The sequence below is a fragment of the Arctopsyche grandis genome, chromosome 6 (assembly GCF_051622035.1).
Source record: "Arctopsyche grandis isolate Sample6627 chromosome 6, ASM5162203v2, whole genome shotgun sequence".
Taxonomy (NCBI): domain Eukaryota; kingdom Metazoa; phylum Arthropoda; class Insecta; order Trichoptera; family Hydropsychidae; genus Arctopsyche; species Arctopsyche grandis.
In genome coordinates this window covers 29,744,311-29,761,417 of record NC_135360.1, presented here as the reverse complement: position 1 = coordinate 29,761,417, position 17,107 = coordinate 29,744,311, and the positions used below count along the sequence as shown (strand labels likewise).

The window sequence follows — 17,107 nt, the reverse complement described above, 5'->3', positions numbered from 1 at the left end:
TAACCTTTGAATGACGGAGCGTCGAGATCGAACGAGTGTCCCAAACCGGGATCGAGAAAGACCCCAGTATTTTTTAATCAAAATACAGCTAACAACGGATTCAATATATATCATATCAATCATTTTATACATTTCAACATAAAAAAGTTTTAGCCCTATTGCATGTTTTTGAATATTTTGTATTAAAAAATAACGACAGCATCGACATTCAAACGCACATAGGTAAGGCCAGCAGGCGACTGCATGACTCAATAGCCACGCGCCAAAAGCGAAGAAAACAATAGCTTACGAAAATATAGCTGTCTCTTTCTCTCGCATTGATTCATCGATCAACAAGAATATGCTAGCGAACAGTCAAAACCATGACTTATCGCTACTAGATCATACTTTGGAACGTAGAAATGTATAAATGTATTTTTTTACGATGTACCCTTTTCTAAATCATACAAAATCTATTAAAATAAATGTACTGTAGTTCATTCTAGGAATACAATAAATATAGGGTGTATAGCTTTAAAACCACATAGTTATTACGAAAAATGTAAAAATTGGGGCACTTGTATATCCCACTTCGGTATGGCAGGGTTAAGATGTTTTAACATAAAAAATCCAACTGATGATTCTAATATTTATCTATCAACAAAACCCAGGTAATATCAAGGATACATGCATACCTTTACGAACGGTTTAGTTGAATAACATAGTACTACATAGTATTAGTATGTGGATGGGCAAAGTTAACGCTCCGCCACACCGTTACGTTCGCTTTGTTGTTGTATTTTCGCCAGGGGCGGTGCGTGAATTTGCGTGACAAAAAGTTTTGTTCTAAGCCAGCACCCGAGAACAAGTGTGTCATGGATTATATCTCTCCTTAATCGTGCTTAAGACTTAAGCTAATACGCTCGGCTTGATTTCGTAACTTACTTTATTACAATCTGATTTCTACCAGACCCAAACTTACCCCACGCTCCTTTCTTCCTCACTCCCTCTCGTTCTAAACACCCATAAACCACTAGCTGCTACGAACAAATGCCAAGCCAAAGCAGTACATATGTATATATATACAGAATGGACCATGAAAATATATTATATAATTGAATTTTTCACATATTGATAGCAATCATTTGAACTGTTTGAACAGTTTTAAAACATAAAGGAATAGGGTTTTGAGCTCTTTTTCATTAACATTAGAAGAATATAATACTATGATTACTAACAAAATTAAATTAAAATTGTAATATAGAAAATGATCAGTAGATCAGTAGCTATTAAAATAGATATAAGATGTATTGCGAACATAATTTAGTAATAATAAAAAGGATTAAAAAATAAAAATCAAAAACATCAAGAAGGTACTGAAATTTTTGTATTGAATTTTTTATTTGATTTTCACATGCTTTTTACTATTCATATAAATTCACAACACACTGATTATCTTAACACCATTTGCTTTAGATCTCAGTGATTACAATAAAATGTCTATACCCTTCAGGTATAAACACACATTACCTAAACACAATCTGCTTTAGATCATCGACTTTAGAGAATCTTTAATTAATATTATGTATTAGATGTATTATGAGCATTTATAAGAATTGTAAACAGGTTTTTGAGCTCTTTTTCTATTATGCTGTAGATTAACATTAGAATAATATAATACTATGATTACTAACCAAATTAAATTAAATTGTAAAATAGAAAATGATCAGTAGATCAGTAGCTATTAAAATAGATATAAGATGTATTGTGAACATAATTTCGTAATAATAAAAAGCATTTAAAAATAAAAAAAAAGACGTGGTGAACCTTCAGTTCAAATAAGGCCAAAGGAGGAAGGAATTGCCAAGAAACATTCTTCCTTTAGCTGAAATGATATTCTAATAGCTTTTGGATACATTTTTTTGCTGTACATTAACATTATAATAACATAATACTATGATTACTAACAAAATAAAATTAAAATAGAAAATGATCAGTAGGTATTAAAAATGATATAAGATGTATTGCGAACATAATTTAATGATAATAAAAAGCATTTAATAATCAAAAAATATATATTAATACATCTCAGGCCTATTATAAAAGCAGTGCAATATTTTCTGATAACTTATTAACATACATATATATTTAGATTGGCGATTTATTAAAAAGCTCTCATGCTGTTAATTTTCCAGAAATATATCGTCAAAGAATGTTAACTGATTTAATTGGCAGGATTAAAATATTTCTCGAGCTCCCTTTGTGTAAATACGTATGTATAGAATGGGTTATATTTAATTTTCTGTGATACAAATGTAACTGGATGTTTTGGGAAGTGACTTTTAAGTGCCCAAAAATGTTAGTCAGATGATCGCGTTCGCTAGCCAAGAGAATTAGTGATCTAAAATAGTCATTGTGGACCTTGAATCTATTATTGTTTCACTGATCGTATAATATCCAGACGACTTCAAGGATTTCGTATAGTAAAAAAACAGATAATAGTAAATGGGCCCACAGCAGAAGATCTACATAGCAAAGCACTTTTATTTCAAGCAAATAAATTGGAAGTTTCATACAAATCTCAACATGGCATTCTAAGAATGAAATATGAATCAATTTAAATAATGTATAAGTTGTATATTTAAAGTTTTAATATTTTATTTTGAAACCATATAATATGAAATTGAATGCTTTTTATAAACCCGTTTTATTGATTGTATCATAAAAAATACTCATATTTTGATTTGAATTTGTTTTCATTATTATATTTATACACAATAAAAGGAAAGAGAGATAAAAATTCGAAGCCTCTTATAAAGGATTATACTTACAACACCCACATAGAAATTTCACGAGTTCGTAGTACCTATTGTCAAAATTAAAATATATATTTTCTTTGAAATCAATCCATCTATTATAGGATTTCCGACATAATTCGAAAATTTCGCGAGGAGAATTCTAAATTTGGATACAGGGGGCATTGTTGCCGAATTTCTTCGAATAAGGATAACGTCGTACGGCTAAATGCTATTTTCTTGCTTTGTTGCCCCGGTTTACGAGCTATAAATTATTTTCCATCGGACATGCTTTTCATCTTAGTATCAGTAGTTATTCGGCTTCTTCCATTCTACTGCAAAAGAGATAAATCTCTTCAACCCCTCTTTTTATAGTTCTCCGCGTATGAATCCCACTCTTCCTAACGTATACTTTACGGTTTTCTCGCAACCAAAAAAAAAAAAAACGAAAAAATGCTTATAAATCAAATTCGCACTCCATTGTATGGGCCTCGAGTGAAAGCTCACCTTGCCACCACGTGCATTAGGAAAACTGCATTTTTCACTTTTTCGCATATTCATCACACGTATGATATTCTTACACACTATATCACGTCATTGGAGGGCAAAGGATATAACTTTAATAGAAAAATAAAAAAAATAGCAGGAATACTGATCGTAAACTCGTACTTTAAACACAAATTCAGACCTTTGAAATAAATAAAATAAAATAAAGGCACTCTGGACTAATCAAATTACATACATATATGTATGTAAATAATGAATAAATCTGAAAAATGTATGAAAGTACGTACAATTTTGAATCAATACAGGTATATGAATTTGATAAACATATCATGTCTTAAGAAATCTAAGGTGAATGCTTCACAAAAGCAAATTCAAAGATAATATAAATCTTTCAACTGTTCCTTTATTTTATATTATAGTGATTGAGAAACTGTAAAAACCATTTGTTCGTTTCTTATATAGGAATGAGTGTGTGTAACAGCCATATTTCTACCATACTCCTTTCTTTTTGGGCATACATAAATATAATTCCCCTGAATTTTGGAGAAACTTATCATTAATTAATTTTGCTCTACAGCTTCTACGTGGTAATACGTTGCTGGAACAGTTGAGAATTTATGTCCCTAATAATTATGTGCGTGTTAGATATCATCATTTGATGGTTATATCTCCTGCCCGCGCAGTTCTTTATTGGATGGCTCCTATTCCAAAAGCTATCCGACTTCTTGTCTTCGTGATATTTTCCACCTCAGTGAGCGTAGGTCATGAGAGATTATTTAACCTATTTGTCTGGTAGCATGCATATAACAGTATGTCAAAACCAGGATAACCGCCGCTACGAAAATCGCTCGCGTCATACTCCTGTCGCACGAAAATTCGTCGGACAGGAAAATTTCCGTACATAAAACTGCCCAAATCTCGTAAAAAAAAAGCATTTGCTAAGCAATATTTTTGTAGCGGCGGTTATCCTGTAAGCGATTAACATACGAGATGTAACCAGTTTACCAGGCTGAAAACAAAAATATATTCGGAGCGTGGAGCACAACAAAGGTTTACGTGCTTCGCTCCGCTCCTGCTCCGGGCAAAATCTCATCGCTCCACTGCTCCGCCCCTTTTCCTTGCCCCTTCTCCGCTCCAATTCTTTGGTTACAAAGTCTCTTTCGAAATTATATATTAGACTAGCCGAACCCGGCATGCGTTGCAATGCCAAAATAACGCATGCAATTCCCGTTCCCGTTCCCATTCCCGTTACAGTTCCCACTTGTCAGAAAAACGCGGCGAACAAACATTTGAAATTATTCGATTATTTATTTATTTTACCCTAATAACGCATGTCAAGACGCGAAAACATTTGAAATTATTGCGTTACAATGCTACTCATTCCCATTTTTCCCGTTTCCATTCCTATTTTTGGCCGATTTTTTTTCACAGTAAGCTTCCCGGACAAGCATACAATAAATCCTAAAATTTCCATCGTTCCATCGTACAATAACGCATGCAATTCCCGTTCCCGTTCCCGTTTCTTGATGCGTTTCGATAAGTGAATGTTTCAGTTTCAAATATTTAATAATCAAATTAAATAATACTAAAGTATAGGAACGCATATGTGACAGACAGACAAACATTGATTTATATATATATGTATGTAGGATTGGTATGAGTGGTACGTAATGTATTTGTACGTTGGCATGCGTGCGCGCAAGTTGGTTACCAACGTAAAAATTTCCTTAATTAAACACTGGCGCCTCATTCTTTCGCGTCAATAAAATCGTAATTACGAATATTATTATTAAGAGGTTTTGTCCCGTTTTTTTCACAGTAATCTTACCGGACATGCATACAACAAATCTTGAAAGTTCCATCGTAATCGGTTCAGTAGCTTAGGAACCTATTCGAGACAGACAGACAGACAAACAATTCAATTTTATATATATATATATATATATATATATATATATATATATATATATATATATATATATATATATATATATATATATATATATATATATATATATATATATATATATATATATATATATATATATGTAGATTAGTGTTTGGCCCGTTGACATTTCAATGGATGGATTTGGAAATGAATTTATGCGTGATTTGAAATTATAGCCTAACTTCTCTGCATTGTCAATATAATCTGATATGATAAGAACACCGAAACCGAACTGTAATAATAACTCTATATAGTGGAGTTATAAATATATATGTGGAGTTATCACCTTTGCACTCTGTTTACGTGATATGCTGGAGATCTTCTCGTTATGGCTGAATATATTTTTATACGTTTAGGGAGAAGCAAAAGTCAAGCTAGGGCAATTTCTTACGTGGACATACATATACACGTAATTCCACGTTATCACTTACCGTGGTGTGAAGTTTCGTCGCGTCGTTAATACGGGCGTTAGTGCGACGTAACGGCCGTTTTCCACGTAATAGTGGTGGCATGTGTCGTCAACCTTTTGGTCCGGGGTTGAACGGTCGCGACCCACGGTTTGGGAGCCCGTTCAAGTTCAAGCGCGGTCGAAACGCTCTTCTTTGCGTGACGCGCGTTTCGTAATCATCTTAATTGGGAGCGTGATTAAACGTAGTTAGGTGTGTTTGCGTTCAGATGAAACGGATCGTTGGAATTGGATTGAGGTGTATTGATGAGATGTGGGGTTGTTTGTTTTGTGCGTGTTTTTCCATTCACTTTATGTAATATAAATTAATGGGTTTGGAATTGTAATAAATTGATCTTAAATGCGTTATATTATAAATGGACGCGTGGGAAATGATCGATTGAATTTTCCTCGGAAAAGTTTGGATGGTTGGGCAGCGGCATCTCTTAGCGACGGATCGAAGTATTTTATAGTTTTAGAATTAGCTACGACTTGCATATGAATTGATATATGAATACAATTTTTAACACGAATACCTTACATATTTTATACTAGTTGTTTTACCCGGCTTCGCTCAGTATTTGTAATATAAACAGCTTAAACATGGCGATTCTGATAGTAAATATTCATTTGGTTTTTTAATAAATTTATTTGAATCATAATTACAAATTACAAAAAAAATATATGATTTATTTACGCAATAATATTTTATTGTAAGCTTGAATTATAAACACTAAATATTTTGAAGGTCGACATTGAATAAATGAAATAATTAATGTAAAGTGATCTTGTAATCTAAAGGCAGTTGCATTAAGAATATCGTGGTTTTATTGCATTTAAATCCCAGTGACTTAATTTCTTTGAAAAGATAACGAATCAATTTTAACTTTTAATGCCTCTAATAACTAAGATTTTGACGAGAAAGTTAAGCCAGATTATCTATTTATAGAATCGAACAAAGGAAGAATCTTTTGATCGGTTGATTATTAAACGGTTAAGAAAATATTATCTTTTTTAATCCATATCTCAAATAATTTAATTAAGGTTTATTTTTTCAATTAAAATTATTATAAGTTGATGCGTAGTGATGCGTTGAAGGCGCGAGGACAGCTTTACTTTCGCGTCAGTAAAATCGTTATTATGAATATTACATATTATTAACCGTTTGAACGCCACAAGCGCCTTAAGGCGCAAACAGCTGTATCTGCCATACGCCACGCGCGCCTTTAGTCGCGAGCTCTTTGACGAACGATATCTATTAAATTTATTAGAAAAATTTATGATATTTTCATTTAGTATTGTGGTGACATCTATCCTTAACCCAAATATACAATATAACCGCAGTGGGTAATCAAATTAAATTAGAAATCCGTTTTACTCAGATGACAGTCGGCTCCCATACAAACAATGACATAAGAATGTGGCCACCATATCACATATTTCAAAAGCGAAGAAGCCAATTTTACACGTATTACAATAGTCCGTAGGGATCATTTTCCAGTGGCTTTTAGGCTAAAATTATAAAATCGTAAATTATTCGTAAATGCCCTTTTAGACTTTTAGAGGTATCGTCAAACATTGGTTCTAGAAAATAATAGAAAAAAATTCAAATTTATTTTAAAAATGCGTATATCATGAAACAAAAATGTTTTCTTCCTTTAAATAAACATTTTATGGTCGGTAGTCGGTATCAAATTGCAACTAATATGCAAAAACGGAGGACACGTGCATATTTTTTTTTTATATCTTCGACAAAATTCTTCCAGATTTTTAATGCAGTTTGTTGTTGAACGCTCTAAGAATTAGACGTTTTACACAATTGACTTCCAAATAAATTTTTCCGTGGTCGAATTATAATATCACTATAATTAGTCGGTTCTTTTTCTTTCGTAATAAAGTGAATTATTTATTTTTTCACCATTTGAAGATAGACCCTTGACAAAATAAGAGTGGCTATTTTAAAATTTCCTTTTTTTACACGTATATAATAATAACATAAGATATGAATATAGCACTATGTTTTATAAAAAAAATAATTAATTATTTTTTCTAAATTGTAATAATAATATATAATTTACCTTTTTATTACATATATGTATATGTATATATTTTTAAAAAAATATACATACAAAATTGTATATGAATAAATGCATAAGCGAAAACTAATACATTTTTGACTTAAGTTTATGCGATCGTATCGTTAGACACCAAATGGTTGACAATACCTGTGACTCAATTTTTTTAATGAATTTTTCCGGGACTACCCTAGGACAAACGAGGCATGAAATTCGTTGCTAGCTAGAAAAAAAGATATTTTATTTAGTGTTGATTTCAATTTATTTGTGATAAGGAAAATTGGTTTGTAGTGATGACAACACTAAAAGTTTGAAAAAAAGTAACGAATTTTGATTGGAAAAAAATTAATGTGGTAGTTGTAATAGTCCTTGTTTTGGGAAAAATAACAAAAAAAAAATATTATTACGTCTTAATACTTAAATTAATTCCCGAAAGTTTGGGCGTGTGCGTGAATGTGGCGTTTGACGGCTGGGCAGCTAAGCGGTTAAGAGGTTTTATCCCGTTTTTTTTTCACAGTAATCTTCCCAGACATGCATACAACAAATCCTGAAAGTTCCATCGGTCTAATCGGTTCAGTGGTTTAGGAGCTTATTCGAGACACACAGACAGACAGATATTAATTTTTTTATATATATAGATTTATAATATATGTATATAGATAATATTACCAATTGATGCAGATATAAACATGCCATTACAGGTCACAAGGCATTCAAATACCAAATCACAGCTCAATTGATTTAAATTCCGCTGTTTCACCCACGTATTCCACATAACACCTACGACATTTCCGCGCGCACATCCACGCACGCACACGTACCTACATAAAAAGGCATACTACACAATTGCTATTCGGCACGCAATACGTACGGTCGTTTTGTCAGTAATATACCTATTATTATTACCCCAGTGACGAACGCGAGTGAAGGTGACAACAACAGTATATTCAGCTGAATTCGACTCCGTCGTCGTGAATCTCGTACCTACCAACTTGACCCCTTGCCGCCATCCGTTTGAAGTTATTGCATTACTCAGCATACATCGAAGGCTCAGTACTGAGATGCTTCATTCACCACCGAAATCATCCGACATTTCTCGTACGACAGACCAGTCGGTATCACATGTTAACGTGAGGAAACGTAAACAACCGGATTCCGACATCGTGTCGTCGGAATATATTGTGTCAGTAATGGATTCAATGAAAAAATCATTGGACAATATCAACGGAAAATTAGACGTACTATCCGCCACTATAGCAGATATAAAGTCGGACATTAGTTCATTACACAAAGAAAACAACGGTATCAAAACCTCACTAGCAGAAATGTCCGCGAAACAATCCGAGACAAACACAACAATTATCGAAATGCAACGGTCAATGGAATTGTCATCGGATCATGTTAATAAACTGCAAGAGCGGGTAGTCAAAATCGAAAAAAATCTTAACGAGAATGATATGACCGATGAAATGTCACAACTTAAAACCAATTTACGAAACCTGCAACTTGAACAGGATCAGCAACAGCAGCGGGAACGTATGTTGAATCTTGAGATTGGGGGCTTACCAGAGAATGATTCCGAAAATCTGATGAACGTGTTAATGAAAATTTCCGAGGCTGCAGGTGTTAATATGTCCCCCCAGGAGGTGGTTCACATTCGACGAGTACAACCAAGACAGCGAGTGGCTGGACGTCCACGAGTAGTCATCGCGAAACTAAACGGCCGTATCCCTAAAGACAACATTATAGCTGGTATACGTAAACGTCGAGGTATAAGCACGCAGGACCTTCTCATTCCCGGTAATCCTGTTCCTGTATTTGTCAACGATCATCTGATACAGAATAACAAAGTGTTGTTAAAAAGATGCAAACAATTCGCTAATAAAAATCGTTACAAGTTCGTGTGGGTAAAAAACTGTCACATTTATCTCCGAAAAAACGAGAAATCCCCAAAGGTAATGGTGAATTCAGAAATGGATCTGGACAAGCTGAAACACACTTAATTTTTTCGCTATTTTCGTTTTCGTTTATATTATTAGTACAACTTTTATGTTATGAGGTTTATTGTTGTCACTTGGTACTTGATATTATTTTTATTGTGAACTTATTTCTTAATTTACCTACAGACTCACCACATTCATTTTACATTATCATATCATATATATAAAGACGGTAATCTGTGTGTGTCCTAACTCTCGCCGAACATAATGAACGAATTGATAAAAATCGATTAATTCATTTTTCGACGAGACGACTTTGTCGCGACTCGAACCGATCACCCCAAATAGCCTGAATATGGATCTAATTGAGCTAATGGTCTCGGACATCACGCCAAATCCAATTTTTCATTTGGCCTTTTTTTTTAAACATTAATTGAAATATTCCTTCTCGCCATATAAAAATACGTAATTTTAATAATTTCATTTAGCGACGTTTTGAACCATTTTTTTTTCTTTTCATATAAAACAATTAAATATATATTTTTAATTGAAATTATTGAAATTAATTTATATTTTAGTGATATTTGAAAAATAAAATCAATTCAATTCGACTCAAACCTACCCCCCTCGCGCCTAAATCAATATACGCTGACCACTACACCATGATACGGATATAAAGACTGCTCTAAATAACGTTAATATTCAATAATCGTACAGAACGTATGGACAACCAATCAAAACGGAGTCATATCTTCGGTAGTTGTCGGAACAAGTCGGAATTAGTCGGGTGTCATGGATCGAGTGAATCGATTTCGATTTGCAGTATCGCTCGGGGCGATAGCTAATAATAATAGAAAAAGAAAATAAATAATAATAATAGAAATAGGAAGTCTTTAAATAAATAATTGAAAACTCTCTATGGGAGTCTGCGTATTTTTAAGAATTGAAAATTATTACAAATAAAGAATTGAAAACTATCTATGAGAGTCTACGAAAATAACGGTTCCGGTTCCGGATTTTTTTTTTTAGTTTTATACGAGTATATAATAATTTTATACCCATGCGATGATGTTTCATCGGGCTATTCACTATTAGCATATAAATCTGCACACATTACACACACATTGCACACACACGTTTTTTTCAAAACGCTTATCTATATATATATAACTGGATCTATCGCAGTGATATGTTATTGTTACGTTATTGTGTTAGTATTTTTATTTATTATTCACCATTTATTATAATCCGGTCAATTTAGACATTCAAGGATACATAAATTCACAACAAGCTGAAAGTGAGTAAAATTGTTCAAAACATAATCATAAATGACATGTCAAAACTCCGTATTTGATGGCTAAAACTGTCGTATTTGATGGCTATAATGATTGCACAAGAAATATTAAAGCTGTTTCATAGTTTCATCTTCTTTAATATTTCAAGAAATATTAAATTCATAATCTTCAAATACTTCTTCTTGTTCTTCTTCTTCTTCTTCTTCTTCTTCTTCTTCTTCTTCTTCATTCTGGGTGTAAGTAAATTGCGCAAAAAGTGATGTATCGCATGTCTCCTCGTTGATATCAAACGACGTTGTTCTGCAGCTTTAATATTTCTCGTACAATCATTATAGCCATCAAATACGACAGTAACTCTTAGACCCAAATGTCGACGTACAAACTGAACATATTTATCTAAAATAACGTTGAATGTTTCTTCGCTATCCCACAAAACGCGGTGTAGTAATTATCCTCCGTCAATGATGTACGTCGTATTAGTGTTGTTAATATCAATATTTACCTTTTGAAAACAATCGTAAATAGCAGACTTCTGTGTTTTACGCATCCCGATGTCATCAAACAAAGATAAAGGGTAGGGAGCCAATTCCTATTCAAAATATTTCTCTATTTCATCTTGAAATGCTGCAGTAATACTCATGCGTTGGAATATATGTACGTGGCGTACTTATGCATATTATGACGATTACAACTTTTACAACTTTTTGAATCGCTATACCTCAGAAACGGTGGTTCTTAGGAAAAAAAATATTGATACATTTTTTATAGATAATTTTATGATCTACAATTTTTGTCTGAAGTAATTTTATTATAAAACTTACCGTTTTGCTGAAAATCACGAAAAACCCATATTTTTGACCTTTGACCTCAGGTAAATTTTGACATGTCATTTATAATTATGTTGTGAACAATTTTACTCACTTTCAGCTTGTTGTGAATTTATGTACCTTCACGCTTATTTTTTGGTCTAATTTGATTGGACTATTATTAGTATAATAAATAAATAAATTTCCGCGCGCACATCCACGCACGCACACGTACCTAAAAAGGCATACTACACATTTGCAGCGGAATAAAAGCGACGGTTTTTTTTCATCACTTTTTTATGTGGTTCCCGCCGCTAAAGTTTTAAGTAAAAAAAAACGGGAAGAGGCAGGGGGAGGGATGCTGGGGGGTGGGTCCATATTACACGCCGCAATCCCGGGGTAAGCCGCCGGGAAGCCAACCACATTTGGCTCACGTACGACGGTAAGCCACGAAACCCCCCTTGGGCCCCACACCCCTGTCTCTCTTCACCCCCTGTCCCCTCATTCTTCTTCATTTGGGGCGTTTAGGGGCCCTTGCTCGTCTTCGGGCGACACGCCCCCGCGCTATGCTAATTCATTTTTTTTCGGCGAACCACCCACCGCCTCCCACTCTAAAGTTCGCACACCCGGCAACCACTCATTTATATTCAACAGGTGAAATTTCCGAACGACGTTTATGTACGCTCACTTCCGTTTGCGAAATTCGCTCCGCGCCGCAACGAACGGGTGTCCTGTGACCGTGGGAATCTTCAAAATCGGCGATTAATATTTGTCTCCCCTCTAGATCTCTCATTGTTGAAGTTTGAGGCTCTTTGGGGGCGATTCGTCGAAAAACGGTTACGGAAATGGTGTAACAAAATTGGTAAGCTTTTTCTCTTTTAAAAACAAGCTTGTATTTATTTATTTATTGAAAAATCAACACGCCTCACATGAAGAAATTCATAAAAATAAAGAATAAATATAACAAAATAACATGTGAGCCCAATTATAGATTTTTGATTTTCAAATGCTTTTTATTATTACGAAATTATGTTCACAATACATCTTATATCTATTTTAATAGCTACTGATCTACTGATCATTTTCTATTTTACAATTTTAATTTAATTTTGTTAGTAATCATAGTATTATATTATTCTAATGTTAATGTACAGCATAATAGGGAAAATAGCTCATAAACCTATTTACAATTCTTATAAATGCTCATTATACCTCTAAAACATAATATTAATTAAAGACTCTTTAAAGTCGATGACCTAAAACAGATTGTGTTTAGGTAATATTATATAGCACCAATATATAAAAACCAGCCGTAAATACAAAACATTCATGAGAGTCCCAAATGGAAGAGAGAAGATCAAAATTCGGATCGGATATTATTTTAAGATATTTATCTGGTAAGATGCACTCATCATTATTTTCTTAATTTGAATGTGTTTTTGATTGGAATCTTAATCTACTCTCATTTGGGCCTCGCTGTGATTTATTATTTATTTTCTTATGTATGTACATTTTATATACTATTTTTCTTTTGTTCAATTTGAAACTATGAATGGGAGTTAAGGATTTTGTTTATTATTTTATTGATTTTTACACCTTTGTTCATTTTTTATGTATTATTTTTCTTTTGTTTTTTTTTTAAATCATATTTTTCTGCTTTTAGTATTTTTTTCTTTTTATTTTATGTATGTATTTTACTTTATTACTCTTTTTCAAATGTGCTCATAATCTAATCTAATCACATCTAATACATAATATTATTTAAAGACTCTCTAAAGTCGACAATCTAAAGCAGATTGTGTGTAGGTAATCTGTGTTTATACCTGAAGGGTATAGACATTTTTTTTTGTAATCACTGAGGCTCTTCACAAATGTGTTAGTATGGTTATTAGCGATTCTGTCCTAGAATCTACTGGTTAGTTTGTTAGTAATGTCTGTAGCAAACGCAATATTATTTATGGCATGCAGTTTTTTCAAGTTAGTATATATGGGTGTATTATAAATTATTTTAAGGGATTTTTTTTGTATAACTTGGAGCTTGGAAAGGTTAGTATTCGACGCGTTATTAATTATAGATTTTTACAAAATACATAATGTTTGTATTTAGTACATATAGACAAACATATGAAAAAGAAAAGAATAAAAACTAAAATATGACTAAATAGGACAATGCATAATTGAACATTAAGTGATATAATTTAATTGGATAAATATAAAGTGATATAATATAATTGGATAAAGAATATATAATAGAAATATAAATGGATCAATCAATCGAGACTCTCCTGATGGCAGTCCTGAATTGATGTAAGAAAATACCGAAAAGATTAACCTCATTCAGCTCCCCGTCAAGCATACGATAAACACGCTGTAGATAGGAATATTTTAGGGAATTGGTTTTGAATGGATTGGTGAAAAGAGTGCAACGTGTCTAGAATACATAACTAGGATCCTTAAACCAATCTTAATCAGTAAATCGGAACAACCAAGAAAACCATTTAGGAGCTTAAAAACGAATGTAGCAGAGTCGTCGCCTGACAGAAAGATTGTTAAAGGATAGGATTTTTAAAATATCGGGAGCAGTAGTATGGGCGTAGGTAGTAAAACCATAGCGTAAGGATTTAATAAATTTTAGTTGAGCTTTTCCAATACAATTAATATGGGATGGATAAAAGGTGACTAGATAATTGAGGCAAATTCAAGGTGAGACCTTACAAGGGAAAAATAAAGTAATTGAAGTACATGAGGATCATCAAAGGGTTTTGTTGAGTGGAGTAGGAATCCAAGAGATTTATATGTTTTATTAGTATTCAAGGATCTTCTGTCTTTTTTCCTTGAAAAAAGGTCTATCACCATTTCGTTAAATTTTTCACGGTTCATAATCATTTTTTTTTCAATTGACAGCATAAACAAAGTCGTTAATCTTTCCTGAACCATTGTGTTTCTTATATATGTATGTCTTTATTCTATTTATTGATGAAAAACACCGTTCTGGCTCAGAGGTAGTTGAAGTTGTAAGCAGAATTTGAATAAGTTTTGTTATTTCCACACGAACTTTGCATAAATAGATTGCAAAAATAAGTTTTAAAAATATTAATAAATCATTAATACTATACATTTCTTTCTTGAAAGTTTGAAGTTTTTCTTTATATATAGCATTGGATATGATTTAACGGTTAGTAGTAGATCTTCCATAGGCGTGTTCTTTCAGTAGTTTTCAAAATTTTCTTTATTAAATAATTTCACAGCTTTTAATTGATTAGAAAAAGTATATCTTTCTTTTATATCCTTAATAATAACATCGCACATATTTTTGGCTTCTATAATATGTGCGATAATATATGCATATAATATATGCATCACATATTTCTGGCTTCTATTCGCTATAAGAATCTCATATTTGTATAATGACATTACGCTACCACTAAGCCAGCAGTTTGGCTTAGTGGTAGCGTATATATTTAGCACCACTGAGGTCAAAGGTTCGTGTCCTCGCCACTGCTGGTTAGATTTGTGACTCGAAATCGATCGTTTCTCTATCAGAGTTTGCCAATTTTATCTGATCATTGCTGAAACGGTTCCTGAAAATTGGTATTAGATCTAATCCTGTTGTCACAAAAATCTGCCTGTGCATAATTTGTAATAATAATACACAGTAATCTGAAATCTATAGATATTTCTATAGACATCTCTATAATTTCTTATTTATTATATGTAAAAAAATTGTATACAAAAAAAAATCTAAAAATAATCCATAGATGTCTCTATGATTATTATTTCTGATTAATTGTTATATGCTATATATTCTGATTGTATATGTATGTATTACTGTATTTCTGATTTCTGATTGTTTATGTATTCTGTATTTCGTTAACGTACACCCGTCGCATTGGAACAAATCTGTAATGGCGAGTGTATATTGATTTGTAACAATAAAATATAATAAAATAAAATTAGTAAAACTTTTTAAGTTTTCTTTAATTGAAAATGTATCGATATTACTAGATTGCATTTGTTTATAAATGATTTCTACATGCGGCATTAACTTGTGAAAAAGTTCTGACTAAAATAAAAAATTTTATTCAGTAAATTGGTAGAATTTGTTATTGTTTTATCAGTATTTTCGGAAGAATATTTAAGTTCTTGAAAACATTGGCTCAGCTTCTCTCGATTTTGATACCATCTTAAATATTTAAAGTGACGTGTAGAAGGAAGTGTAGAAACGTAGAAAGTGTAAGAGGTGTAGAAGGAAAGACAAAAGGTACAGAAGAAATTACGAAAAGTGACGAGCGTGTCGAGCGACCGTACTGCACAAAATCATAAACGAGCCTCACTTTCTGATATTAGTACCGCGATGTATGGTCATTATTGGATGTATCGGTGTACGGGCGAGCTATATACACGCTTAAATAATATTTTCATATAATATACATACATTTATGTATATAATAATATTAAATTTTTCTCAATTTCCTTGGGGGTGCTGCAGTACCGCAGTGCGTATGGACGAGCCGCCACTGGTTATAAGTAAAGAGCGGACCAGCTTTGCGCAGTTCATTGTTCATTGTTCGCCGTGCTTTGTTCATTTTTATGATGAAACGCTTTTTTTATGCTCTCTAGCTTTGTAGTTTCCCCGCTTTTATATCATCACATACGGACGGTAATATATTTAACTAGTTGTATTACCCAGCATCGCTCAGTATTAATAATATAAACCGCTTAAACATGACTAATCTAATAGTAAACATTTTATTAAAAAAAAAAATTTTTTCTAGGGCTTTGCCCACGACGCTCCCTGAGCCTTTGCCTTCTAGGGCTTTGCCCTCCGTGCCGTCTGAGCCTTTGCCTTCTAGGGCTTCGCCCTCGGTGCCCCCCTGAGCCTCTGGCCTTTAAAAAATAAGTCGAATGAATCGGCGCCTATGAATCGAAAAAAAAAAATTGAATCATTGGTTTGTTCACGGCTGCGCCCCATAAACCGCTTAAACTTGACTTATAATCAAATAGTAAACATTTTATTAAAAAAAAAAATTAAAAAAAAAAAAAAAAAAAATCGAAACTTTTTTTTTTGCTTCTATGTGGCGCCCCTGGCGGGGCCCCATGAAACTGCACCCCTTGCGCCCCCGCTGGGACCTTGAATCCATTGAATCGAAAAAAATCAAATCGGCGCCTATGAATCGAAAAAAAAAAATCGAATCATTTGTTCAATGACGGCTGCGCCCCCTTCGGGGCCCCATGTGGCTGCGCCCCCTTCGGAGCCCCAGGGGACTATACCCCTTGCTCCCCCCCGGGGGTGAATCCATTGAATCGAAAAAAAATA

At 33.1% G+C, this 17,107-nt stretch overlaps 1 protein-coding gene across 1 annotated transcript; it reads left to right on the top strand.

Moving 5' to 3' along the window:
• The first annotated feature begins 8,810 nt into the window (after positions 1-8,810).
• Positions 8,811-9,752, top strand: LOC143912676 (uncharacterized). The gene has a single exon (XM_077431971.1). It carries the CDS (start codon positions 8,811-8,813, stop codon positions 9,750-9,752), a length of 942 nt encoding a protein of 313 aa, XP_077288097.1.
• The last annotated feature ends 7,355 nt before the right edge of the window (positions 9,753-17,107 follow it).